Here is a 26,684-nt window from a genome sequence, read left to right as displayed (position 1 = left end):
CACGCAGCTGGAATGCCTCTTCTAAACAGCTTTCTTTTTTTACCCCTGCAGAATCTCAGAACCTGCCAAAGCAGCCCCCGCTGATGCTTGCCCTGGGCCAGGCCTCGGAGTGTTTGCGGCTCATGGCTCGTGTGGGCTTGGGCTCCTGCTCCTTTGCCAGAGTAGACGACTATTTGCACTAGCCACCAGAGCAAGATGGAGTTGACATCACTGAGTGCTGCCCTTCACCCTCCGTTGCTGCCACTCTACACCACCACCTCGTTCGATAGCCTGACTTCCCTGCCACCGACACCCTCTCTAGCACACATGCTGCCTGTGAAAGGACTGAGTGAGTCCCTCACTGAGTGGCTATTCCTGACCCCAGGAACGACTGGCAGATCTTACCTGTCTCCCTGTCATTGCTGCGGCTCCAGCGGCACTCAGTATTTCGCTGGTTATTCTAATGTAGCCCTTTCCGTTGTAGGGATTTCTCTATTTTTATTTGAGTTGTTTCTCATGGATCCATCAGTATTTTATCTGGAGAGTTTTGCTGAGCTGGTTTCTGCTGATTTACTGAGGGAGCTCATCAAGTTGGTGACAGCTTGTTCTTCCCTTCTCCCTCATCGTGCACATACAGCATCATCTGTGCTAGTTATCTGAACTCTTCTCGCAGTGGCAGTTCAGAGGGATTTTTTTTTTTAATTTTATTTGAATCCTGTTTATTAAAAAGGTCTCTTCCACCTCCACAAAGTCATTGATGTATTTATTGCCCACAGACTCAATCCCAGCCATACACATCGTACAACCTTGCAGGAGACCTGGTGAGGTAGGTCCTGTCACCCAATAATGGTGGGAATTGGCGGAGCTTGGTCCTTGTGGTGCATGCTCTATGAGCACAAGGCTCTCAAACACTTGTCTTTGTGAATGGGAAGAGCAGAAGACTTGACATTGCCTCTGTTAGTGGCTGCACTGTAGAAGCATCTCACAGCCCTGAGAAATAGGTAAATCCAGCTCTCACAGCAGCTAGAGGGACAGGATGAATAGGAAGTCATCTCCCAGTGTATTGGTAGAAGCAGGTCGTGTCGGGCTGCCAGAAACATCGGTGGGCACTGCCTGCTTTGGCTGTCAGGTTTTGTGTTAATTCACAAATTCCCCCTTTACTCCACGTAGGAGGGCTCTGTCACTAAGACTCAATAATAATAATATTTAATGACACCTCCACCTAACACCAATCTAAGTGAGCACTTCTAATTGGAAGTATCTTGAGAACACTAGTGTGAGCTGTGCTCGCCCTTGCAGGTTGCACATGCTGAGATCAGGTTGTGGGTTAGGATCAATACTAGCTTTGTGAGGTCTGAGCCGGTTAGAAGGGAGCAGCAATGTTTCTTTAAAGATTACTAAGAAAATTATTTTAGTTTCAGATCCAAAAGTGACCAGCAAGGATCTGTAGGTGAGTAACCTCCAACTAAGATGGACTAACGTGTCACTGCTGTGGTACATATCAGGGCCAGGGACTCAAGTGCTAAGCTTTTGGCATTCAAACCATCTGCCTGTAGGTGTTTCTGAGTGTACAGTTTAAACTGGTGAGGCTGTGTAGCGTGTTTTGCACCCTGTGGTGTACAGCTGGGAGACCAGGTTCAGTCTGGCTGCATGGGAGGAATTGTCATTCTGCTTCGAATGAGTTCTAGGTCTGTAGCTGTGAGAAAGACACAGGGGAGCTCAGACCAAACGTGTTTTACTGCTGTTCTTGAATTTTTATTTCTTTTTTTGAAGGCTTAGTGAAAGATGAACAGATTGTGTTGAAGTTTGCCCTTAGAATGGAGATGAGCCTGTGCCAGGGATACAAGTAGCAAGAGAGCTTGTGTGCCACTGGAGAAGGAAAGGTGGTGTGTGACCTCTGTACAGTAGCCCAGAGCTTTAAGGGTTTGCTGCATTTGCAGGCTGGATTTGGGGCTGGAACACGTCTGAGATCAAGGCAGAGCCGGGGGCAGATGTCCCTGCACTCCAGAAGGCGACTGTGGCAGGGAATGTGCAGATGGTATTGGAGTTGGTTGCAAATGCATATCACTACCTTTTGGTGAAGGTCTGGAAGCAGTGCTAGGGCTGCGTTGGGCTAAGAAAACAAGCAACATGAGGTTTAGAGATGGAGGAGACATGTTTATACATCAACTCCTTACAGCTGAACAAAGCAGAGGGAGCTCTGCACACTGAAGCCATTCTTCTGGGCAGGCAGAAGCAGAGGGCTGCACTAAGCAGAAGAACTTAACTTGCCAATCTGGTTCTTCCGTTTCAGTTCTGGGGAATGGCTCATTTGCCTGAAAGCTTATTTATTGATTTTCAGATCTGCTCGTTGTCCTAGTGATGAGTATTACCCCAGCCTGCAGCACTTATCTTGCTACACTTCTAGAGACACTTTAACTCAGTAGGCAGGCTGCCTTTCTGGACCCTCTGATGCTGGACCTGCCGGGCTGCCCAGCCAACCCTTTGCGCCCCAGTGCTGTGGCTGAACTTGAGGCAGCACATGTACTTGCCGTGCTGAGAGATTCTTTTGCAGGCTCTGTTTGTTAGACCCAGGATTATGGCACGCACATGGGCTGATTGGCGGTACTTGGGTTGGAAATACTCTAGTGCCTGGCTTTGCCTTTCACGTGTGACAACTTCCTCCCTGTTGGTCACCATTTAGCTTGCTGCAGTTTGGCTGCAGTTGGACCTCTCTTTCATCTTTATAGCAACACCATCTTCATATAGTTTTTTTTTTTTTCGTTTCCCTTTCATTACCAAAAAAATCAAGAGATGCTCCTGGATAGTTGGTTATTCCGGTGCCAAGAAATGTGTGATAGGATGGTCTCTCTGGCTTCTCATGGAGACTGTCCCTGTGGTAGAAGCGATCTTGCTGTTACGTCACAGTTAGTGTTGAGAGGCCACAGTCTTCATGATGATTAATTGCACGTAGCAGGGCTGCATCACTCTTCCTACCATGGACGATGTGCATCACATCGTGGCAGTAGATCCGTGTAGACGGGACAGCAGTGATGCTTTCAACTTCTTGTGCTCAAGCAATAGTGCTATCTTGAATTGTTTTTCCCTTTCCACTTGACCCAGTTCCTAACTGGCCTTGCAGCTGTGACCAACACCCATCACTGCTGCCAGCTTCTCGCTGGCTCTTGTACCTGGTGTCCTGATTCTGGTTTTTGAGGAGTGCAAAGCCTTTTCTGCTGTGACACAGCCTGTCCCACACCTGTTGTTTGTTGGGTTGGTTTGGTTCTTTTTTGTTTCACATATTCTTGCATTTTCTTGAGTGGCTTCTGCCTGTTGGGCTCAGATACTGACTAATGCGGTCATGACTCAGTGTGGGAAAGACAAGTGCATTTGCGGTATGTGGTGGAGTCATAGGCTTCACCCTGCCACTGATTCCTAGATGAGATTTCTCACTTGGTTTTCCCAGGTTATTTTTCAAAGCCTTTTGGTTTTTGGGTGTTCCTCGCTGCCCCTTGATGATTTGTGTCAGCTGAGGCTGAGTTTGAATTGTTGCGGTCATTTTAAAAGACAAACAACTAAACTGAACAGAGGGCTTTAACTTTGAATGTGGTTGTACACCCAAGCAGAGGCTCTGTGTAGTTTAAAAATAACTTCTATAAAAGTGATTTGGGATTTGTTATTCCAAGTGCCTCAGGCACCCCAGCTGCCTCTGCCTCATCTGGACAGTCCCTCACAGTGTCTCTTGTCCCAGGAGTCCTTCAGTAACGCCATGTGAATGATTATGTAGCCCCTAGTAGTAACTACTGCCTTTGCATTTTTTGATGAGGGTGACAAGGTCTCAGCTGTGTTATAATGCTGATGGTGTAGGATATAGGACTTCACATGAGGTTGGCGCCTAAGTTGCTCGCTGCGTGGCTGACTTGAGATGGAAGGTTTTCCAAACTACAGCCAGACACTACTCGCATGCAACACTTCTCACCATGCAGCCCTAAGAGAGGCTTTCTAGCTGTGACATCCTTCCCAGGACACATGGAATGCTGCAGCTGTAATAACTAAGCCTCTTCCAGCTCTGCCATGTCTCAGCTCTCCACTGATCCATCCAGAGTCACCACCAAAGAGCTGTAATCTGCAGAGTGGTATCCAGCTGTTGGGGGGGAGGTTGCCTAGTGGCTGCTCTCCTTCCCCTCCTGTACCAGAACTGTAGCTCCGTGCTCTGGGACACGTGGAAGATGTGTGGTTATCGGTGCTGTAGCCTGTTTCTCTTGCCAACATCTTGTCTGCTGACCTGATTTTGGACATCAGGAGATGCAGTTGTGCCTGGCATGGAGAGTTAGGCCCCTTTGGGAGTATCGTTCCTCATGGTTGTGTACACCTGGGATTTTCCCATCTGCTTCCTTATTCCTTCTGTTTTTTTACAGTGATATCTTGACCTGTTCTCAAGCTGTGTCCTTATTTTTCACATAATCTTTTTAAGACATCTTTACCCTTCTTGAAATAGCTTTGTTCTTGAGGCTCCCTTGAACAACTGGAACAAGCAGAGCTGGGGGAACTAGCTCTGTGGATTGAATTTATCGTTTTCCTCCTTAGGCATCACGCATGATGAACCGTCTCCTTCAGCAAAGCAAACCTTGTTGGATTGCTGTGGCGCTGCTGTGCTTTGGTACCTGTCTTTCTTAATACTCATGTAGCACGTGTTGCTTAGATGGAAGTTTCTGAGTTCCTTCTGCCATCATGGGGTTGATTGAGAAGGTGAACCATGGTAGCCAGGCTATGTAGCAGTGTGTAAATGCCATGAAGCTACAAGGTGCACAACGTGGTGTCAGGAAGTTCTGTCCATGAAAAAGCAGCGTGTGGTCTCTAACTGGGCAGCAGGGGGAGAGGTCTGTCATGCTTCAGTCTTGGGTGCAGTGAGGCCCCAGGGAGCTCGTTATAGCATACGAGAAGGAACACTTTCCTTGAGAAGGTGGTCCTGGTCCACCTGGGTGATCCTTTTGCAGGGGGAGCAACTTTCTTCAGACCCTGCCTGTGTTAGAGTAGAGCAGCCTGAGTGATGGATCCAGAGGGGAGCAGGTCTCTTGTAGAGAGCTGGTGTTGGGACCCCAGCTGTATACGTCTCCTTAGATGTTTCTGAAAAAGACTGGGGGCGGACATGGCAGGGGACATGTTCTGTGTGCTTCTGGGACTTTTTTGCTCACACAGGAAAATGAGTGATGGAAAGAACTGCGGTCCAGCAGCTCTCGGAGCCAAAAGCTGGCTGTGAGCCATGTCCCATCTGCTGTGTAGGTCAGAGAGCTGGAGGAAGTGTGGTGGGGTGAGTATGGGGGAAGCTACACCAGATTTGGGGAGGAAAGGGAAGTGGTTGAGAGTCTGGAAGCCTCTTCCAGAGGAATCACTAGCTGCTTTCCACCGTTCTTTCCTGCAACCAGAGGTGGCAAGTGATGGATGAGTGAATGTGGCATGTCTGTCCCTCTCCCTGCGTCCCACACCAGAGCTCAGAGCCTGCAGCCTTGAGCTGTAGCAGTGCCTGGCAAGCCAAGGGTTCATCCAGGCTTGAGGAGCACGTGTCTTGTTGGCTGTTTGATTTCCAAGAAGGAGGCTTGACTCTCCTACTCGCAGGAAGCTGAGCCTCATGTGGGATTTACACTGACATCACTGCGGAAACGTTTCTGGAGGCCTTGCAGACCTCTGCTCCTTGTTGAATGCCCCCTTGTCAGGCAGACACCTTCTCTCTGGTCACTGCACTTGGGTCTGGGCAGGTGCTGTGTTCGCTTCGCTCAGGAGAGCTTTAGCTGCATCCTTCCTCCTGGAGGGAGCACAGGGATTTTGCAGGCTGGGCTTCTCACAAGCTTCTCACAAAGGAGAAGCAGCAGCAGCGCTGGGGATAATCAGGATTTTAAAGACGATTTTTAAAATACGAGTGTGGTGACTCTCCCAGACCAAGGACTCTGCACAGGCGTTCAGTTGGGATTTTTCTCTCTTGGTCCTACCTGTGCACGCTCTTCATGGCTGTCCAGCCAGGGGAGGCAGGAGGAGGCTGCTAGACCCTGAAGCTCTTGCACGCAACCTGTTCGGCAGTGCAAGCCCTGGGACCTGCCCACCACGCAGTTAACTCTCTTCTGCTGTTGCTCAAAACTCAGGTATGAAATGCTCAGCTGGAGCACGGGGTGCGAGGTCTTTGCAGGTTTCCACCCAGCCTTGGAGGAACGGCCACTGTTGGGCTGCAACAGAGCAGGTGTCCCTCTGCCGCTCCAGACTTCTCATCGCCTTCGGAGGAGGGTTTTTCTCCTCTTTGGTACAACATCGGCTAAATGGACCTGACACAAATTGTGCACATTGGTTCAGTCTAAGCTTAGTATTTGTGAATTAAGTTATCTGGCGCTTCTTCGCATGAAAACTTCAAAAAGGGGAGGGGGGGTGGGATTTTAACTGAGAAAAAGCCTGTGAAAATATACTGGAAATATGGTAAAGAAATCGACGTTCTGCTGTATATTGACAGAATTATTTTTATTAAAATACACATCCATGTGCAAGAGCTGGTGTGGAGCCATGTGCTTTGTCAGTCTCTGCTCGCTGGGGAAAGCAAGTGGCAGAGCCACCACAGGTGGCAGTTTGTGTCATCAATGATCTGCTGGCCAGCCTCAACATTCTCTTCTCTTGTTGGCAGTAGCATCTTGTAACACCTTTTTGACACAGTTTTTTTTTGCAAGTCAAAAATTTCTGGATTAGCTGTGTGCCGAGGCAAGAATTTCTTTTCCTGCTTGAACAACACGTTGTTTACTTGTATTACTCTGGTTGTGGGCCTGCCTGACTGGATTTTTCAGTCATGTTTTTAAAAAGGTGGGGGGGAAATAGTCTTTGCAACCCTGAAATTCAAATGGCTGGGGAAACTGCTTGGTTTAGAGTTTCTGACATACAGACTGAGGGACTGTCCATGCGCTTATTGCCGTGCACGGCTACTCGCACATCCTTTTTTCCTTTCAGAAGACAACACAGCCCTCAGTGTTAATGTGCGGTGAAGCTGTAACTCTGAAACTTTCTGTCTGTCTATAAACAGCCAAGCACAATCCGCAAGATGTTTGTTCCCCAAAAAATCTGGTTCTGCTTCAGCTTTCCTCTCCACCGCTGCTTTGTCCCATGGTGCTTATGATTGATTTGTGGGCAAAAATGTCACTTGGGGTTGTTTTTTCTCCTGTCACACTGCCTGCTTTCAATACCAATACAGCCCTGAAGCTTCAGGCTGAGGAGCAGTTGCCTTCACCTTTCTGAGGTCTTCCTAATACATTTGCACGTCTCCCACCCAATGCTGGACCAGCAGCTGGGCCCCTGTACTCCTGTCCAGCTGAAGGGGGTTGTATCCTCACCCTCCTGGCTCTGTGGACATTGTTCTTCATCTCCCTCACTTGTTTTAGAGTGGCCATCAGCAAAGTTGGAGGCTGGCATGGTCCTAAGGGTCTGTCAGAGCTGTATCTTCTCCCTCACCCCTCTGTCTGGAGTGCCTGCAGCCCCCCTGGGGCTGAGAACATGCTCTAAGGACCTACCACCTTATGGGCAAGAGTAACCTCACCTGTGGGTCAAGACCTGACCCCACTCCCGTGTTCCCCATGGAGCACATTGTGACCAGGCACAGTTTGCTCCAAGCTTGGAGAAACACATTCTTGTGGCAAAGGGGGTTTTCAGTTGCACTGTGTCCTGGGCTTGAAGGATCTGCTCCTTGTTCTGAAGAATCAAGAAAAACTCAAAGAGTAGCTTGTGGAAGTGAGTCTTTTATTATAAATATTTGCTCCACTGAGCACATGGTGGCAGGGCAGTGACGGCACAGGGGACTTGGACAGCTGCTCCAGGCTGCTGTGACACAAGGTCCCACGGAGGAAGGGGGTGGCTGTGTCTGCAACACCAGTTCCCGCAGCCCTGGGACACAAGTGTTTGCCCCCTCCAGAGGCAAAAGGACTGGCCCTGTGGGTCAGGCTGTGGATAGCAGAAGATTGGTTTCATTTTTCTTTTGAAACTTTTTAATGGCTTTCTTCACCCAGGAATTCTTGGGGTTTGTGCAGATCTTGACATCCGTGGGAGTCACCATTCTGCAGCAAGAAAGTGAGGAAAGAGAGTGAAAACATGAACAGTGAGTCCTCCCTCCCCTTCCCATGCACTACTTCTCCCCTCCTCCTTGTGTATAGTCCCATCCTGGATGGAGACTTGGAAATTACTCCCACCAGCCCTACACTTGCAGGGGTGACTGTGCGTGTCCACATCTTCCCAGACCACTGGCATTAGCAGAAAGCACCAAAACCTTGGTTTTCCCCCCTCTGTCCACCCCACAGAGCTGCTGTCCTCCTGCAGCCCCTCCAAGGCGCATGCTTCCAGCTGGGACCAGGCTGGGATGAGAGCTGCTCCAGCTCCCAGCCGTGTCCCCGTGCCAGGGATGGGAGGCATCCATCCCCCAGGGATACTCACACAATGGCAGGCAAGGAGCAGTCTTTGGATGTCGCATAGTAACTCTGCACGGATCGGATGGGTTTCTGCGCATACTCGAAGCAGCATTCAGTGGGTGTGAAGTGGGCTGTGAAGGGAAAGGAGAGACCTTATGACCACCCGTGGAAGCATTTTGAGACTAACTGCATTGCCAGATGGCACCGCAGGGTATGGGATTCAGGACAGAGGCCATAGAGTTTTTCTTGGCAGGTCCCACAGCAAACCGTGACAGGGCTGCGTTTCCCTACATGTCTGCGTGCACAGGACTGGGAAACACAGACAGGATGGAGCAGGACCCACAGCCCACATCACTGCAGCTGCCTAAGAGCAGTCAGGTTGGGGTGTTTGGTGTGAGGAACAATGCTCTGGGGGCTTCCAAGGCAAGGGCACAGCTTGCAAGATCATTTAGGAAGCTCCAAACAGCCACATCTGCTCCCCACACCCTTCAACCCACCTTTTCATCCAGCTGAGACCTGGAGAACACCTGACAGTCTCCTCCAAGATCCCACAGCATCTCCCCAAGCCCCCGAGGTCACCTCTGCAGAGGAACCACTCCATTTTGCAAGGGCACAGCTCAACCTACCCTGCAACTAGCTCTGCTGAGGCCACCCCCTACTCTCTCCATCCTCCCCTGCACCCCAGGATCTGCAGCCCTGCCCCAACCAGGGGGCTGCTCCTCCTGCCTGCAGCTCCATCCCCACTCCCTGCTGGCCTTTCCTGGCTGAGCTCCCCAACAGGACATCCCCGGGGGGGACCTGAGCTCTAACCCTAAGCCCAGGAGGTCCCTTACCTGCAGCTTGGTGCAGGGAATAGCTGAGGAGCAGCACGAGCAGCGGGACTGTCCTTGCAGCAAGCATGGTGGCAGTGAAAGGGCTCTTCCTTGGTCTTGCTTTGTGCTGCTCTGTCTGGAGTCTGTAGCTCTGCCCCTGCCGTAATTTATCCTCAGCACACCACCCACTCTAACCACTTTCCCTAGGCTTCTGGGCCTGTTCCAAGAATCCTGTTCCCAGGGATGAGGGGATTTCTGTCATTTATTTTGGGAGCATGTCCAGCGATGTGTAGAGGATGCTGAGGAGCAGCACAGCCACTTCTGCTTTCTGTGGAAAAGCCGCAAGGGACTTCCAGAAAGTTTTGTAGGAACTGAGATCTACCCAGGAGAGCAGATTAAAAGCAACTTTGTGTGAAGATAAGACATCACGTGTAACACTTGCCTGTGTATTTCTAATAGGAGAGACTACTCACAATCTCTGAGCAGGAACAGGTCACTGCTGGGTTTTGCTGGTTTGCCTGAGTCAAAGGCAAGTGACTGATGAACATCCACAGCCACCCTGGCTGTACCGAGGCAGAGACCTGCTGCAGCACTCAGCATGGGATGGAATGAGATAGATCTTGTAAGGCAGGAAAAAAAAAGGATTGGACAGAGCTAGGAGGGACCCAGGAGCAGAGGCAATTTTAGAAGAGGAAGAAATGGGGCAAGAACAGCAGGGCGTCTGAGGAGAGTCTGGGTCTGATCCCAGGTCTGATCTCCAGCCTTGCCTCTGCCTCCCACACTGGCACCGAGATCAAAAGGAGAAGGCCAGAGGGGTGGGAACTTGTGGTCATCAAACAGATCATCAGACAGGTAATTTCTGTAGGGAGATGGGACAAACTCTACCACAACCCCAAGAGGGTGGCTCTAGACCCTAGAGAGAACCTTGAGGGCAGGCAAGGCAGGTAGCATGGACACCAAGGCAGCTCCACAGGGACATCAGTCCAGCTTCCATGCAGTGATCTTCTCCTGGGAAGGTGAGATGCAGCAGGTCTGTGTGCAAGGACTGGAAACCCCCATGGGATGTTGGTGGGTGGGAGCACAAAAGGGGACCTGGCTGTGACTTGGAAACAGGGCAAGCCAGGGCTTCTTGGAGGAGAAAAAAGGTAGAAAGAGGTTTCCTTGAAGACTTTCTCATGTTTATGCAACTTCACTGGAAAGAGAAAGCAGAAGGAAACAAAGTGTGCTGACAAGTCTAGTTTGGAAGATACTCACAGACCATTGTGTCTGGTGGTCTGGCACAGCAGCATGGGGGCCGTGAGGACAGCTGAGCATGGCACCACTGCTTCTAATGCCACTTTCCCCCAGGGAAGAGCTCTGCAGAAAGAAAAGACCAGATATACAATCTCTGATCCCCCTCTACAGTCTCTGCATCCCCCCTGTCTCTTTCACCTTCCTCAGACCCAACAAGCCAAGAGTCACATCACCTCCTAAACATCAGGTAAAAGCAAAGGCCTGAAATTAAGTGGGAATTGAGTTTTAGAAATTAAAATGGGTTGGCATGAATAAAAAAACCCAACAATGTAGAGATAGGAAATATTCTCTGACTCATACAATGTGGGGGTTTTTGAGTAGGTAATCATGAAAATTAATAGTTTAACAGGGTGTGCTGATCCTCTGCATGTGATAAATGGCAAAGAAAATGGAAAAGCACCAGGTGTTGCACACTGAGGATGCTGGTCTGCGACACTGATGACACCAAGGCTCAAGGAAGCCTTTATCACAATCCACTGCTACTGAAAAGGCAAAGGTAAAACTACAGCAATGACCAACTTCCATAAATTCAACAGAGCCTTCCAGCCATGGCTGGGAACAGTAGAATTGGAAAAGGCAATAGTCAATGTGTCAAGGGCAATAGTATCAAAAATGCTGTGATAGGTAGCAAAGACCTTACAAAAAAAGGGTCAAATGTAGATCTCTAGATCAAATGGCAACACAAAACCAATTAGCATGAGGTGATCTATTAGAGGCCAAAGGAGGGGGTGTTGCCAGCAGTTGTTGTTTCTATGCAGAATCAAGACAAATAAAAATGGAGGTAATGGCAATCCAAAGGCACCTGAAGGTTTTTCATAATGGCCTCAAGCTCTGCCAGGGGAGATTTAGGCTGGACATTAGGAAAAAATTCTTCACAGAAAGGGTCGTTGGGCACTGGCAGAGGCTGCCCAGGGGGGTGGTTGAGTCACCTTCCCTGAAGGGGTTTAAGGGACAGGTGGATGAGGTGCTGAGGGGCATGGTTTAGTGTTTGATAGGAATGGTTGGACTCGATGATCCGGTGGGTCTCTTCCAACCTGGTGATTCTATGATTCTATAAAATGGATTTGATGGGTGGGGCTGGACACCAGACATTGGCAGATGCTTTGAAATTGTACTTGTTATTAAAAATCTACCTGTACAGGGCCAACAGCTGTAACAGCAAACACACCTGCATGTCTGATCAATTCATTATTGGCTGTGATCACATCTCTAAGCAGCAAGAGATAAAGTTGATGGCAACACAACTGCACAGGAGAGAAAAAAATATGAAAGCAGAAGAAACCCAAATCTTTACATGCAAGCATGAAGGTGGCCCTGGGGTCCAAAGTGGCCCTGCCACATTCCTCCTCCCCTCCCATGAGCCCTGCTTGGAGGGGATCAGAGAGGGGGAGTCTCTGGGGCCAGTCTGTTCCCTGTGGGGCTGGGAACTGGAGGGAGCAAGAATCAGGTAGAGCTCTGCCTCTTCTTTCCCAGCCTCAGCTGGGGCTCCTGATGGCCTGGGCCACCCTGTGCTGCTGGCACAGCACCTCCAGAACACACTGTCAGGTAGAAAGGATGATCTAGACCAGCCCTTCCCAAGAAGCCAGGCAGCGTGAGGTCCTGCAGGGATCAGCTCCTCTTCAGGACGGTGACTGAGAAGCTGGCAGGAGTCCCCATACACTGTGGGACTGGGGCAGGAGGCCTCTCGATGTGCTCAGCCAGGGCTGAGATTACATAGAGCTGATAGTAGGGAAAGCAGATGAAGGACCAGAGTGGAGGTGAGGCTCTGCTCATCTCCTCCAGGCAACAGGGTGGACCTCCTCATGCAGCTCTGGGCTCCCAGGCACACTGCGCTGGACATCCCCACCCTAGGATTTGTGCTGCATCCATGCCACAGCTGTCAGGATGGGGCACCAAGACCAAGAAAACAGGACATCTCCATGGTCTGAAGGCTCCTGAAAAGGAAAGGCAACAGTTTAAAATGCTTCCTTGAGCTGAAGTACCTCCTGGTGCACCTCAGAGAGCTCCACCAGTCTCTGGGTGCCCATAAGGCCTCTGGTTCTCAGACCCACAGTGTGTCAGGCATGATCCACATCGGAATTTCTTACCCGATTTCCCCAACAGGATGATCCCAAGCCTTGACCCACAGTGACGGTCCATGAGGTGCCTTATGTACATCCATGGGGAGAGGGTGAGGAGCATTGTGAGCACCAGGACCATCCTTGCACTGGGCATAGTGGCTGGTGAGGGCTTTTCCTCATAGTGTGCTCCTCTGCCTCTTCACAGGAGCTCAGCTGTGAGCTCAGGCAAGCAGGTGCTGCAATTGTCCTTCCCACATTAGCCCATTTCCAAAGAATTTTGACTGAATTAAAAGGAAGGCCCTGTGTGGTTTTGTTGGCCAAGGGGATTTCCATGTCATGTGGGATCTTCCTAATTACTGACCAAGGTGATATCTAAAAAGCCCAGACAGACTTCAGCAACTTGCGTTTGTCGAGACGGGTCTGTGGGAAAGCCACAGGGTCCACACGGGAAGCAAAATCTACTTCTGCAGAAGCATAAATTCAATGCTGTGGGACATCACCTTGCTGGTAAGAGCCCTGCCGGTGCTGGGGTCACCCTTGTTCCTGACTCATCCCCTCCCTGTGTTCCCTGCGGGCTGGATGTGGCAGTGAGACACCTCTGGAATTACCTTCTTCAAGCTCCGACTTCTCCCCAGGGAGATGTGTGAGGGGCACGGTTATTCCTGTGAAGCAGAGACCCAGCAGTCTCCATTCTCTCAAGTCTGAGACTTGGATTGAGATACATGCCTGTCACCTCTCGCTGTGGTGGCTGTTTTATGGATTCTTGCATAAGCGCACTCATCCTCTTGGCTTCTGCAGAGCTGTGCTTGCTTTTCTGGCAGAAGATCCAGCCTGGGATGATCCATTTCCCCTTTCTCAAGTTTTCAGTCCCTGTTATTGCAGCCAGATAGACTCACAACTCCCTGAAGACCATTTAATATTTGTTCTTTTACTTTTTTTGGGACGGGAGAGGCCAACGCGCAGTCTTGAACGGATGACTGCTGGAAAGCCCCTGCTGCTGGCTCATGTTCCCCTTTCACTTGGGTGAGCTCTGAAAAATTTGCTTGTTTACATAAGAAAAATAAACAGCAACCTCTTGATTCTGTAAGAGAGGGGAAGCCTGGGGGTCACACCTGCTGCAGCCCTTGCCAGCAGCGGTGCCAGCGCAGGGAAGGAGGACCTGAGCAGAATAAGTCCCACATTTGGAAATGGGGTCTCAGCAGACAATAGAATACACACAGTTGTGCCGGAAAACACAACCACACAGCAGAGAGGTCATCGAGCATCACCCAGCGTCTGAAACACGCCTCCAAGGAAGCAGTGGGAGGATTAGGAGTAAACTATTCCCTATTGTCTTCTGTTCTACCCAGTCAATTCGGCTCTTCTCCATTTAGAATATGAAACCTAGTTTTCCTTCTGTTAAAACCTCAGCTTTCCAAGTACAAAGCCCCTCCACATTTCTTTGCGGTGCTCACTCAAGGGTCTTCCCAATTCCATTTTGAAATTCTAGTTGACTCAGGATACAATACAAACCAAAGGTGATGCTCCTATTTGTTCCCAGAGCCAGTGCTTGCCCCGTAACTCCAGATGCAACTGCACAGACTTTAAAATGAAAGAAACGAGTTTCTTCCAAAACCTGCTTCCTACAGTTGGACCCTGGGGACCACCAAGTACTGGGAGCTGGTGATCGGAGCCACATCCTGTGTGGGAAGTTCTGCCTGGTGTCACGAGACACGGGAGCTGCAGGAAGGATGTGTCCAGGAGCCCTTACCCAGGGGTTGATCTGCAGGGTCACTGGACAAGCTTGCCCCACCGACAGAGGGGATAGAGCAAAAACCCACCGCAACCGGGCAGGAAGCCCTCACCACGCTGGGCGAGCAGAGAGACAGGATGGATGCACCTGGATCAGAAACTGGAAGCAGCCACTTTGCTAAGGAAAAGGGGGGAAAATATTGTGCGATGCCAGTTTTCTCCAGAGAAGGCATTTCACTCACTGAAAAGGAGAGAATAGCGCGTGATGAGGTCTCCTTTTTTTAAGCCTTAACCTTTTTTTGTGCTCCTTGAGCCAAAGGCAGTAGTGGAGAGATGCTTTAGCTCAGCTTTTACAGCAAAGCTGCAACAACATGGGACAAGGAAGCAAATTCACCTGGAGCTGGGAAATGTTTAATGATTTAATTCTGATCAGACTTAGTCCCATTAATCATAGAATCACCAGGTTGGAAAAGACCTCTTGGATCACCGAGTCCAACCATTCCCATCTGCCACTAAATCATGTCCCTGTCGTCTACCCATCTTTTAAATAACTCCACAGATGTGGACTCGACCACCTCCCAGCTTGTTCCAGTGCCCGATGACCTTTTCTGTGAAAAATTAACTCCAAGAAGGCAGTAGAACAAGTCATGGACTTACTTTTTCCTTAGGTTTTGATTAGGATAACACCCAGCACTCAAGAAAAATGAATTCCATTGAAAGAATGAGAAGAAAAGAATGCATTGAGGTCCTTAGATACTGTAAAAAATAGAAGTATTTGTGGCTGGCGCTGGCAAGCTGATGTCATACCCCTCCTCGCAGGGCTTCTATCATTCCCTTCTGTTACCTTTTAATATTATTTGCTTTGTGGTCTTGTATGTCACCTGGCAGACTTCCCAGGTGCTTCAGAAACAAAGCTTCCTCTATCACCTGAGGTGGTCACTGAAGGGGTACAACCACAGCAAGTCCCTACCACCCAAGGGGATCTACAGCCACAAAACCAGCCCTTGCAGCGACACCAACAGGGATGCTGTCCTCATGAGAGCAAAGATTAAGCAAACACAAATCATTCAAGAACCACAGCCACACAGCAGAACCACAACTACTCAATGGGAAAACCAACAAAACCAAGGGGCCGTCCTGGTGGTACGTTAGTCTGACCAGAGGCACGAGCGCGCTTACGCAAGAATCCATAAAACAACCACCACAGCAAGAGGTTACAGGCATATATCTCAATCCAAGTCTCAGACTTGAGAGAATGGAGACTGCTGGGTCTCTGCTTCACAGGAATAACCGTGCCCCTCACACATCTCCCTGGGGAGAAGTCGGAGCTTGAAGAAGGCAATTCCAGAGGTGTCTCACTGCCACATCCAGCCCGCAGGGAACACAGGGAGGGGATGAGTCAGGAACAAGGGTGACCCCAGCACCGGCAGGGCTCTTACCAGCAAGGTGATGTCCCACGGGATCTGAGCACAAGGGGCAGGGCCAGGTGCTGGTAACAGGACCCATCAACAGCTCTGGCCATACCAAAGTGAAGAACCAGGTCCAGGATCCATTTAGGGAATATCCACCCAACAGAAGGAGATGGGGACAGGGCTGCAATGCCAAAAGGTCCATCCATCCACCCACCCACCCAGGAGATAACATACCTACAGCATGGGTCCAAGAGCTATCCAAGAGACAGGCTCAGAGCCAGGACATTCCTACAACACAGCCAAAGGAGGGAAGGAAGACCCAAGCCTGAGCTTAAATAGGGCTTCTGGGCCTCGGGCAGAGGGTGTGGGGTGGGAGTCGCCCCACAGGTGAGGCTGGTCAGGGTGATTAGGGCCAATTAGTGCCCTCAAGACCTGCCTGATGTGGAGCTGGGAACCAAAGATGTGGGTCAGCAAGGGATCAGAGGGGGCACACCATGACCATGGCCCCTACTGGCTCCTGTGAGTTTGGGAGGAAACATCAAGTATATGCATGAGTCTTGAGTGCTGCATGCAGAATGCAAGCCTCGTCCCACCTGAGCGTAATAGACTTGGCATTGGTTATCTCCTGGGCCAGATTCTACACCTGAGGCAGCCCAGAGACCTCCAGGAGGAGCACAGGGAGGTCCATAGCTGGATGTCCTCTGCACAAGGTCTTTCCCTGAATTGTCAGACACAGAGAAGCCAGGGAGCAGCAGCAAGGAGGATGTGCCACCAGACGGCCAACAGGCAGGGTATCCAAAAGCTCCTTCAGTGCTCCAGAGCCACAGCCCCTGAATGGCCCCACGCTCAGCCTGCATGTCGGAAATGATTTCATTACACAGCTCCTCATTCCCTCACCCGTCCTCTCCCTGTAATGAAGAGGAGGAAAAAAAAAAAAGTGCTTTTCTTTCCACAGAGCTTCTTAACCCCTCCTCCATGGCCTTTCTGCCCTGGTGATTCATCCAGAGGAAGTTTTCACTGTCTTCACCATGTTCCCGGTGCGCTAGCAGTGCTGGAACAGGGGGCAGAGGTGCTGTGAGCGCGAGGCCAGGGCATGACGAGGACGCGGGCTCCTGGGACGCAAGGGAGAGCCTCATCCTTGACCCTCTTGCTCCTTCCAGCTCCCCACTCCAGACCCTGGGCGCTGACTCTTGTATTGCGTTGCCTTTCCCAAGTCTCCTCCTCAGCACTAAAGGAGCACGTGAGAGCAGCCCAAAGCCTGGCAGAGGTGGGAGAGGTCCTAGCTCGGCCCCTGGCCTCTTGCCCCCTTAAAGAACCAGCTTGGAGTGTAACTTTTGTTTTCTATGGGTTTCTGTTTGGTTGAGGCTTTGCTTAAATAGAAGCAAAAACTTGTCTGTTTTTCAGCATTGCCTCAGCAGTGTGGGAAACGCGCCTCCCCGTGAGAAAATATACTCTCTACAAATTTTTGGCAAGACTGAAGCCTATTAAAAGTAAGGAGCTGGAGCAATAACTGAGCCACATCAGCTGTGCTGTCTTTGCCATCTCCCAGCAAAGCTGGGATTTTCCCCACAGTGTTTAATGCCACACTTTCATCTCCACAACTCTGCAGGGACCAGGCTTGGTCACCCAGCTCTAGGCTGAACCCTCTGAGGACAAGAGTTTCTAACACAAGGACTTTATTACTTTTACTTTTTAAAAAATGATACAGAACGTAAATATTTCACACACTCCCTCATCAATACTGGATACACAAATGAGTCAGAGCTTGTAAAAGCCACTGTGCTCTACAGCAAATGACATTTTGAGCTCCAGGACATGGTGACACCACCAGGCTTCTTTCTTCTGAGCCAGCACTCACCTTCTGCCCTCCCAAATTGCCTGTTGCACAGCATAAGGCAAGGAAAAACAGGGCTCCACTCCTGCCTTGGGTTTTAACTGCCTCCCATGAGGGGTGACAGTGTCCTACGTGCTAACGGTCCTGGGAGCAGGAGAGGGGATCAAGGTGAGCACAAGGATGAGTCCAGACTGGAGGACCAGCTCCTCCTGATGAGAGCCAACATGACCACAGCAGCTGGAAGATGGTTAAGAGTCAGCCGTGGAGCCAAACCCGTTCTCCTTAAAAATACTGTGGTGGGACATGAAGTGGCCAGACCTGCTGAGTACACATCCATCTTCCCAGAATTGCTCCAGGCCAAGGATTTCACTTGCAGCCAGACAAGACAAGTGTCCACTCCATTTGCTGTAGCTCCTGGAGAGTGACCCAGCTCCCACAGACACGCACAAGCCATCCAAGACCAGCAAAGCAAACAGAGAAGGCACAGTATTTTCCAGTGCTTCCAGAAAAGTCGTGACACCGCGATGCTCCATAGCAAGGACAGGACATTACATGCATTCAAATGGCTACAAAACTTCACTATAAAAATAACATTTCTAATGTTTTATATAAAAAAAATGCCATACTACACCACCTCACGAACCCAGCCATGCATGAGCCAAGTGGGTGAGGAGGCAGCACCAACAGCCCCTGATTTACCCTCTAAGTAAACCGACCCCAGCCAGAGTCACATAGCTGGGCTGCACAGGAGTGCACAAGGATGGCTTTCACCCCAAATCCCTAATTACAGTTCATCTGATTGCATCTTGTACATGCAAAGCCCAAGGTGGATCCCTGACTCCCCTCTCTCAAGTCAACAAAATGCAGACATTAGGGCTTTAATGACAGCAGAAACCAGACAAAATTGCAGCCTGTCCTCTGCACCTGCAGGGCTGGATGGATGTCCTGAAGGTGGGATCTCACAGGCCACCTTCCTCTAGCTCTTCTTTACAGCTGGCCCATCATTTCTTCCTTGACTATTTTCCTAATTACATGGTTTTGCTTTCTTTTTACACAAGCATTCTTTGTGTCTCATCTGCTGAGGTTGGCTGGAGGAAGATTTGGCCCTTAATATGTCCCTCTACATTGTATCATGAAGACCTTTACGTGCTCCAGCAAAATTTGTACTGGAGTCAACGTTTAATAAGAGCTTTCAGGAACCAACCACAGATGAAAGATAAGGCTTACATACAACATCTACATGTGTTAAAATTGAAACCATTTGGGGTTAAAAAGAGGCCTGGTACTGTTATGGTGCTTTAATAGCCCGGCGATAAGTGCTGTACAAAAAAAAAAGAAAGACTTAAATGCAGCTGAAGTGTAAGACCATGAAGAGGCATTTTGTGCTTTTTTTGTGGCTCAGCAAATGTGCTTATTTCTAGAGAGAATATGGGACCAAAAGGATGGTGTGTTTGCTGTGGTGGAGTAATCTCTATGTGACTAAATCCAGAACTGCATTTAACTCCTCTGAGAGAGTTTTTCCTAGGTTTTATGCTTGCAGAGAACAGCAAAGCCCCTCCAATATTTTCACAGGCATAGCAAAATCATTGGGTGACTTCTTGTTTCCTCCCATTTTCAAAGGCTCGTCCACGTTATCTTGCCCTGGTTGGGCACAGCTGGACACAGGGCACTTCAGCTGGCAGAGAGATTTATTGCAGTTTATTTGTCAAGAACCAAGTCTTACACTAAAGCTGCAAGAAGAAATGCCCATAGCTGTTGAGAGAAAGGTGGCCTGGCTTCAAGAAGGAGATAGATTGTGGGTTGCCAGCTCCTCTGAACGAGAAATCTGTAGCACTGACCTTCAGTCCTCTAGTCAGATGCAGTTTTCATTGTCTCTATCTGAAAAGCTGGACTACCACTCGTATCTCCAGCAAGAGTAAACAGGGTGTTTGACCAGCCCAAGGTGAGCCAGCAGCCAGCTGATGACCAGCATCAGTCATGGCCTGACAGAGCAGCGACCTGAGGTGCAAAGAAAGAAGCAGCAGAGAGCTTGTAAGTGCAAATCATGTGGTTTTGGTGTTAGGATTGCTCAAGCTGGCAGAGCCCAAGTCCAGCAGCATGGGTGAGTAAGTGGCTTCTCAGCTGGGCCAAGATGAAATGCAGAAAAACTCCCAACAGCAATTTTGAAATTCACTTCTGCCCGACACCTGGCGAAGAGCCACCAAGCAGCTCTAGAACAGCAACGACCTTCGTGTGTTACAGTGCCAGAAAGACAAAATGCTCTGATTTTTTTATCCAAAACACTGCCATTGGTAGATGATGACTTAGATACATTTTTGGACATTGTGCCCTGCAAAAAACCCAGTTTTCTCTGGTATTTTTATTCCCTGCCTTGCTTTCTACTGGTCACCAGTTCAGCAGAAACTTAGCTTTCCTGCAGCAACACACATATAGTTTAGGCCAAAAATGTGCACACCATAAAGCACTCAGATTACTTCCATTGGATAGGCATTGCTTTCATGTCCCTTCTTCTCGTAGAGCAAGCCCTGTACCATGTCTCTTGACATCTCTTCTGCTTTGACTCCAAATTTTAGATACAGCCATACAGCAGCAACACTGAAAGCCATCAGACCCCCTACCACAGACACGGGGATGACAAAGTTCATTTGAGATCTTGACAAGAAGCTGGGACGAGGCAGATTGTTTGTTCTTTCTGTTGTCACCTGTGCTTTGGCTTGGCCTGAGAATGCTTGACTAGTAAAAACTAACACATCTGAAGGATCTTGTTTTCCTACAGATGATGAATAACCAATTGTTTTAGTACCAAAAGCATCTGCAGAGTACCTGACAACCTTGTTGGTGCAGGCAGAAGAACCTTCAGCTATGGCAGTTGTGGGGTTTAGAATAGAAGCTGAAGGAATCCCTGGTGGGACTGGTGTGGCTGGGACTGTGGCAACCCCCTTGCTGTCCAGGACGGAGGGGAGAACTGAACTAGCCCTACTAGAAGCAGTTCCTGGTGTGTCAGCTCTTGCATTTGTCCTATTCAGGGATTCACTTGTAGAACGTACAGGATGGTCTGACCCTTTAGTAACGACCACGGGGTCTGAATTTGAGCTAGGAGAAGTCACGTCTTGAGCAGAAGCTATAGCATTTGGAGTGTCCCCTGCAGGTTCTTCCATAGGTCCTACAGCCTTGTCAGAGCCGTGCACAAGAGCGGTGGGGTGCCGGGTGGGCTGACTGGAAACCACACCTGCTGCAAAAGCTGTTGAAGGCGCAGACTTTAGGGATTCATTGTTTGCTTGTGGAGAGACTTCAGAGCGGGCAGCAATTTCCTGTACCACGGGGGACAATCCCGCAGGGAGCTCTGTGGTGTTGTGCGAGGCCGGTGGGGACTTGCTGGATGCCTCCACCCTGTCAGCAGGGACATGTATTCTTTGCAAAACTGTTGCGCCAGTCCCTTGGAAGGAAATAGTTGGAGCAGGGGCTTGAGATGGAGCTGCTTCTGTAAGACCGACGTGTTTTTGAAAAACACCAGGCCCTTCTGGTGCGACTGGTAATGAGGGACCACGTGGAGGGGAGGACTCTGTAGCCTTTTTCTGGTCCAGTTTCTCTACAATCTTCTTCACCCAGTCTGCTGCTGGATCGGCACAAAGCTCCACAGACTTCAGAGTAATAAATCTGAAAATAAAAAGGGGGCACTTACTGAATAAAGAAAACATTGGTTTAGATGATCGGCATGATGGGGAAGGCAGGCAGACGGCAACACTGACTCTCTCAAATCCCTGATAAACACCACCGAGATTGGATGGACTATTTATTTCAGGAAGAGCAGGTGCCTATGGGATCTGATTGACCAAGGAGCAGCTGAACGTGACTCATGGGTGAAGGGTTTTCCCCTAGGAAGTTTTCTCTTTTGAAAGCATTGTGCTAATGTTTGAATGCAGTGTTTGCCTCCAGGCTGAGACGAGGAAGCTGTGCCAGCTGCAGGGACGAGTATTCACAAAGCTAAAACTTTCTCTCTCACTGTACTAGATGAGACTTTCCAAGGTCAGCCCAGCAGGTTCACTTTGGAGCAACCTCTTGGGCTGCAATAAAGTGGTCTCGATGGTGCCTCACCTCCACGGTAAGTAAAAAACAATTATCCTGGGGAAAAAGATGTGGTTTATCTCATCCAGTCGAGTTCACAAGTCTGAATCTGTGTCCAGAGAAAATACCTGCTTTCACAGAAACACGTGAGCTTCCTCTGTCCCATTCTGCCAGCAAGCACATTAATCCCTTCCCCCATCACTTTATCCCTGTCATGTGAGCCCCCCTGTGATCTCACTTGGAGGCTGTCAGGCTTTGAATAGGGAAAAAACCCACCCATCCTTCACTCTCTTTCCAGACTGCTCCTCGCTCCAAAGCAAAGGCATTTGCTGATGGTTTTATGCTTAGTTGGTGTTGGAGGGTGCAAGGCAAGGGAGGTGGTGGTGGGGCAATGCTTACATGTAGGCTTGTTTTCTGCAGCGGGGTTCAGTCCAGCGGTAGCTCTTTATCCGCTTTGCTGGTATCTCAGGTGTAAACTGGTGACATTCTCTTGAACACTTCAGAGGTGCTTTGGGTTGCCCTGAAACAAAGTTTTCAACGTTGGGGTTGAAATATTAAATGTTGGGGTTTTATTTGGTACAATAAAAAAATGGCACTGTTGCTTTTTGCCCTTCTCTGCGGGGTGAGTCTAAACTTTGCCATGGAAGTTTCCAATCCCTGCTAAAATGACACGAAGACAAATGTCAGGGCCACGATCATTTTTATCACCCAAACAGGTGATAGGATACCCAGAAAACTGCAAAAAAAGTACTGTGAAAACTGGGGGGCTTTAGGGACACTGTTGCAGCTTGCCTTATAGGATGTGCAAGCGCTGGCTGGAGATGCTTTGTGCAAGCAGCTGGACCTGCAGGTCCTAAGCCCTTTGGTCACAGGAGGACAGCTTTTAGCACAGTGCCCAGAAGACAAATTTCTTCATCTCCCAAAGCCCTGCTTCAACCATCGCCCACACACTCTTGGTGTAAGCGGTGCAGCTCAGAGGGCAGGATGTTTGTCCCCTCCTTATCTCCATCAGTCATATTTCTTCCTCCTGTGGGAGTTCCCCTCTAGTTGAGCATCCCGCCTCTCTGCTGGTATGTGGTCTCCGACTGCCACTTAGTCTCAGAGAAAAGCGCAGAGAAAAAGATCCTTTGGTGAAAGATACATCGGTCCCATAGATATCTCACTAGCCCAGCTTCACAGCACAGTTCCTCACCAAACATCCTTTTCCAACTCCAACAAATAATACGGTTTTCATTTTGCGAAAATGGAAAAATAAAATCCCTCTTGACCCTTTCAAGGGGCAAAGCCAGTCACAGTACTGGTGATCTTTCATTCCTACTCCTACCCCCACACTCCAAACAACGTTTGCCAAGCAAAAGGAGGTTGCACAATGCAGCTCGGCAACTTGTTTCCAATATTCCATTGGGCAAGACCTTGCAAAGCAAGCTGTGATTTATCCGCGACTCCCTGTGAAGAAAGGACCTGGAGTCTGGTTTAGATCATGCAGTCTCTACAAATTGTTGTCTTGGATTCCCAGATGAATCTGGTGAATCTGATGCAGTTCAGTTAGGAATGCAAGAATTTGGGTGCAAGAATGAGCATCGCCACAGGAGCACTGCCAGCTCTTTTGATCTATTTACTGGAGAAACCCATAGTTACAAAGAAATCCTGAGCCGGCACTTTTGTGGTCCCTCTACAAGAAGCACATTTCAATCCTTACATCTCCATAATGCTAAAGCAAACCTCTTTTTTTTGTTTTCACACAATAATGTCTCCTGTGGCACTTTAGGGTCATGAACACACGCTCAGGAATAACCGACTTCCCAATTAACTCTCATTATCCACAGGACATGCTGCTGGTGTCTTTCGGGAGCACTGTTCAGCAAAACAGGCACAGCAACAAGGGGGCCAGATCCATCCCTGTGGACAGTCAGGGAGGTGGATGGCAGGTGGTGGGCAGGGACTGCTCCCTAAGGCCCCCTGATAACTGTTAACTGATTTGCCAGTTATTGGCATCACGAATAAATCGTTTGCAATTAATTGAATTCCTTTTTTTTTCCCAGAGTGAAGGAGCTCCGAAAGCACCTTCCATGGAGAAAGCAGTTCCACAGGGCGCACAGAGCCAGCCCTGGGGATCACCCTCCTCCCAGGGCATGCAACTCTGCTTCTCCAAGCTGAATCTTTGCCAAAGAGACTGCAGAGACACCTGAGATCTCCACCTGGGACCACCGCTCCTTAAAGTCACATCGGTACCAGCGGTACCTGCTTTTCAACAGCATTCCTAAAGCGACCCTGGCCAGGGAGCAGCACCAGCCTTTCTCTCTTCAGAGTCAGCCTGATTTTGTCACTTTATAGAATCATAGAATCACCAGGTTGGAAGAGACCCGTCGAATCATCGAGTCCAACCATTCCTATCAAGCACTAAACCGTGCCCCTGAGCACCTCGTTCACCCGTCCCTTAAACACCTCCAGGGAAGGTGAATCAACCACCTCCCTGGGCAGCCTGTTCCAGTGCCCAATGACCCTTTCTGTGAAAATTTTTTTCCTACTATTCAGCCTGAACCTCCTCAAGCGGAGATGGATGCTTGGCCACAGCAACTACTGCCAGGCTGTGCTGAAGCAGGCAGCATGTTCCCAGGGCAGGGTAAGCTGCTTGGCTTCCCTGTTGTCTCCTTTACTCAGACGAGCCCTGAAGAACCTGCATGCAGGTGTCAGGAGAGGAAGAAGCTCCATCCTCAGCTGCCCTACTTGCTGTCCTCACCCCTCCCATCTGATGGCAGCAGGTACAGATCTCAAAGGCTTGCTGCTCCTTTCTTGTAGTCTGAATAGATCATCCCTTTGTCCTGGGCAAAGTCCAGCTTGGCTTGCATTGATTGCTGCAAAGCTCTCTGCCAGCCTGGCAACTCACCCTGCTTAATTGTTGCCTTGGGCAGCAACCACTGATCTGTGCCACAGGCAACAGAAATCCAGCCCAGCCCACAGAGAGGTGCACCCACCTCCTCCCGGGCTCAGCACCACCCAGGATCACACAAATATCAGCAAACAGGAGAGCCGTCCCCACCTGCGCAAACACACACACTCATATGTACACACTGCACGCACACTGCAGGGGCACCAGAGCTGCAGGCAACAGCATCTTCTGCCTCGCAGCGATGGGAGCACCAGCACGCTCAGGGCCAGGATCCTCTGTGGACAGACACCCACCCTTGGGCAGGCTCTGGGATATCCCTGGGGATGGCATATCCCTGGGGAACACGAAAAAAAAAGGGCGAAAGAAATGCATCACATTTGATTTCTAATACGCTCATCAGAAAGTCTCTCTGACACTGTCCTCAGCTACCCTCACGAGTGACAAGAGTCGTCATGGGGCTGCTGCAACATCCCTGCTGCCAGGATTACAGCCGTAAGCTCCCACTGCCCCCTCCCAAACCCAACCCGACCCTGCTATGAGATCTCCCACAGCCCACAAAGGTCCCTTGATGCCCGTTGCCCAGTCCAGCCCCATCTTCCCCTCCATCCTCCCCCATCACCAGCCCCTCGTGAACCTCACTGCACCCCTGGGGAGCCCAGGGCTGGCAAGCAGAGCTGCGGCTCACCTCCAGCCAGGATCACCAGGCACAAGACCCTCAGCACAAACAGGACCTGGAGAGAAAAAGCCTTCATGTTCCCGTGGTCAGCAGTAGGAAGGGCACACGGAGAAGGATTATGAGCAGTATTTCCTGCTGCTGGCTGCTTATTGCATCTCCTGGATCGACACAGCTGCTGCAGCTCATTCCAGCATTATGAAGATCTGAGGGAGGGTTTCAGCTATTATTCATGGTGACGACAGGAGGAGGAGGAAAAAGCAGGACAGGGGAGGGAATACTGCCTGCTTGGAGCCAGGAGGCTCCTGGAATTCCCCAGTTACACTTACATCAGTTTTTTAGCGCATGCAGGGCAGCTCCAGCCTCCTTGGTGAATTATTCAAACCAGATTTCTTAGGGACTTTCAGGAATCAGCTGCTGAATCCTCCTTTCCCACCGATACATTTCTTGGCCAGGCAGCCTGTGCTAAGGCACCACCGTCCTTTGGCTTGTGAAGCTCCCCCACCTCTAACCTGCTGCTTCTCGATGCACATTAAGCTCGTTATTCACCCCCAATGCCAAAGCGGCGATTCCCATCCTTTTTGGCAGCCATTTTATCGCAGCAGCGCTGGTCGTTAGGCCAAACGAGGCGGCATTTGCTAATCAGGCTCACAAGCTCATCAGCTAGGCTGGCGAGCCTGGGCTGCCTCTTAGGAGCATCACCAGAGCCAGGGGTGAGCAGGGACCCCCTGGCCGCCCCACGCAGCCCCGTGTTCCCCGGGCACCTGTGCTTGTTGCCACAGCCCCAACCTTCAGGGTACGGCAGCATCTCAGCATCGGGGACTCGCTGATGCCAAGAGATGGAATAAGTGGTCCAGACCTGCAAGGAACCAGGCTGGTTGGGGGATTTCCCGGCACTGGCAAAAAGCTGGGTCCGAAGCGGACACACCATCCCAACAGTCACATCCTGCATCCTTTACTTTCTCTTTCATCTCAAGTCCCAGCAGAACACAAAACAAATTTCCCCCCGCCAATTCACTCCACTGAAAGATGAAGATAAGGTCAAAACCAAGACGGTGTGGCTGATTCAAAATATTTTTTTTCCCCCAGAGTTTTCTTAAGGCTGGTGGAAATCTGGCTTCTCACTGTTGTGGGAAAGTCCAACGGTTCCAGTTAGGATTTTATTCCTAAAGAATGAAACCCCTCTGCTTTCCTTATGAGCTATTTTTAAAGCACTTGGTGAAATTCCCAGCCTGAAACTTCAGCCTTTGTTTATGTAGTAACAGAATATAAAACCCATTTCAAGGAAATAAAATAAAAATTAAGAACTTGAACAATCCTGTCTGATCCAGCCAGAAGAAAACATGCTCTTGGGCTGGTTTCTGGCCCTTTTCCCAAATGGTGTATTCTCAGGCTAGACAGAACCTTGCAAAAAATATTTTTTCTGGTATCTGGCATTGCCTGAGGCTATGGGGCTGCTGGAAGCCCTGGAACAGCCCACACATGCTCACATCTCCCCTGAAGTAGAAGGTTCTGCTTCTTCTGCAGAGG

At 49.8% G+C, this 26,684-nt stretch overlaps 3 protein-coding genes across 5 annotated transcripts in view; 1 reads left to right on the top strand and 2 right to left on the bottom strand.

Annotated features, from left to right (window-relative positions):
- The window catches only part of RANBP10 (RAN binding protein 10), a 63,624-nt gene extending 57,136 nt beyond the window's left edge, over positions 1 to 6,488 (top strand). For all 3 annotated transcript variants that reach the window (XM_069868449.1, XM_069868450.1, XM_069868448.1), the window contains one exon: positions 52 to 6,488. In XM_069868449.1, the coding sequence (XP_069724550.1) occupies positions 52 to 182 (131 nt within the window). In that variant the 3' untranslated portion in view covers positions 183 to 6,488. The remainder of the gene's footprint in view (positions 1 to 51) is intronic.
- Positions 6,489 to 7,701: 1,213 nt separating this feature from the next.
- Positions 7,702 to 9,352, bottom strand: CCL17 (C-C motif chemokine ligand 17). Its single transcript, XM_069868504.1, has 3 exons — positions 9,218 to 9,352; positions 8,410 to 8,515; positions 7,702 to 8,036 (listed from the first exon to the last, which is right to left on the bottom strand). Exons 1-3 carry the CDS (start codon positions 9,282 to 9,284, stop codon positions 7,919 to 7,921), a joined length of 291 nt encoding a protein of 96 aa, XP_069724605.1. The 5' UTR covers positions 9,285 to 9,352; the 3' UTR covers positions 7,702 to 7,918.
- A 7,999-nt stretch (positions 9,353 to 17,351) lies between these two features.
- LOC138726573 (uncharacterized) lies at positions 17,352 to 25,338 on the bottom strand. The gene is made up of 3 exons (XM_069868468.1): positions 25,167 to 25,338; positions 21,991 to 22,111; positions 17,352 to 21,183 (listed from the first exon to the last, which is right to left on the bottom strand). Exons 1-3 carry the CDS (start codon positions 25,231 to 25,233, stop codon positions 19,992 to 19,994), a joined length of 1,380 nt encoding a protein of 459 aa, XP_069724569.1. The 5' UTR covers positions 25,234 to 25,338; the 3' UTR covers positions 17,352 to 19,991.
- Positions 25,339 to 26,684: the final 1,346 nt, after the last annotated feature.

Source organism: Phaenicophaeus curvirostris, chromosome 14 (assembly GCF_032191515.1).
Source record: "Phaenicophaeus curvirostris isolate KB17595 chromosome 14, BPBGC_Pcur_1.0, whole genome shotgun sequence".
Classification (NCBI taxonomy): domain Eukaryota; kingdom Metazoa; phylum Chordata; class Aves; order Cuculiformes; family Cuculidae; genus Phaenicophaeus; species Phaenicophaeus curvirostris.
This window is presented reverse-complemented; position numbering and strand designations above follow the sequence as displayed.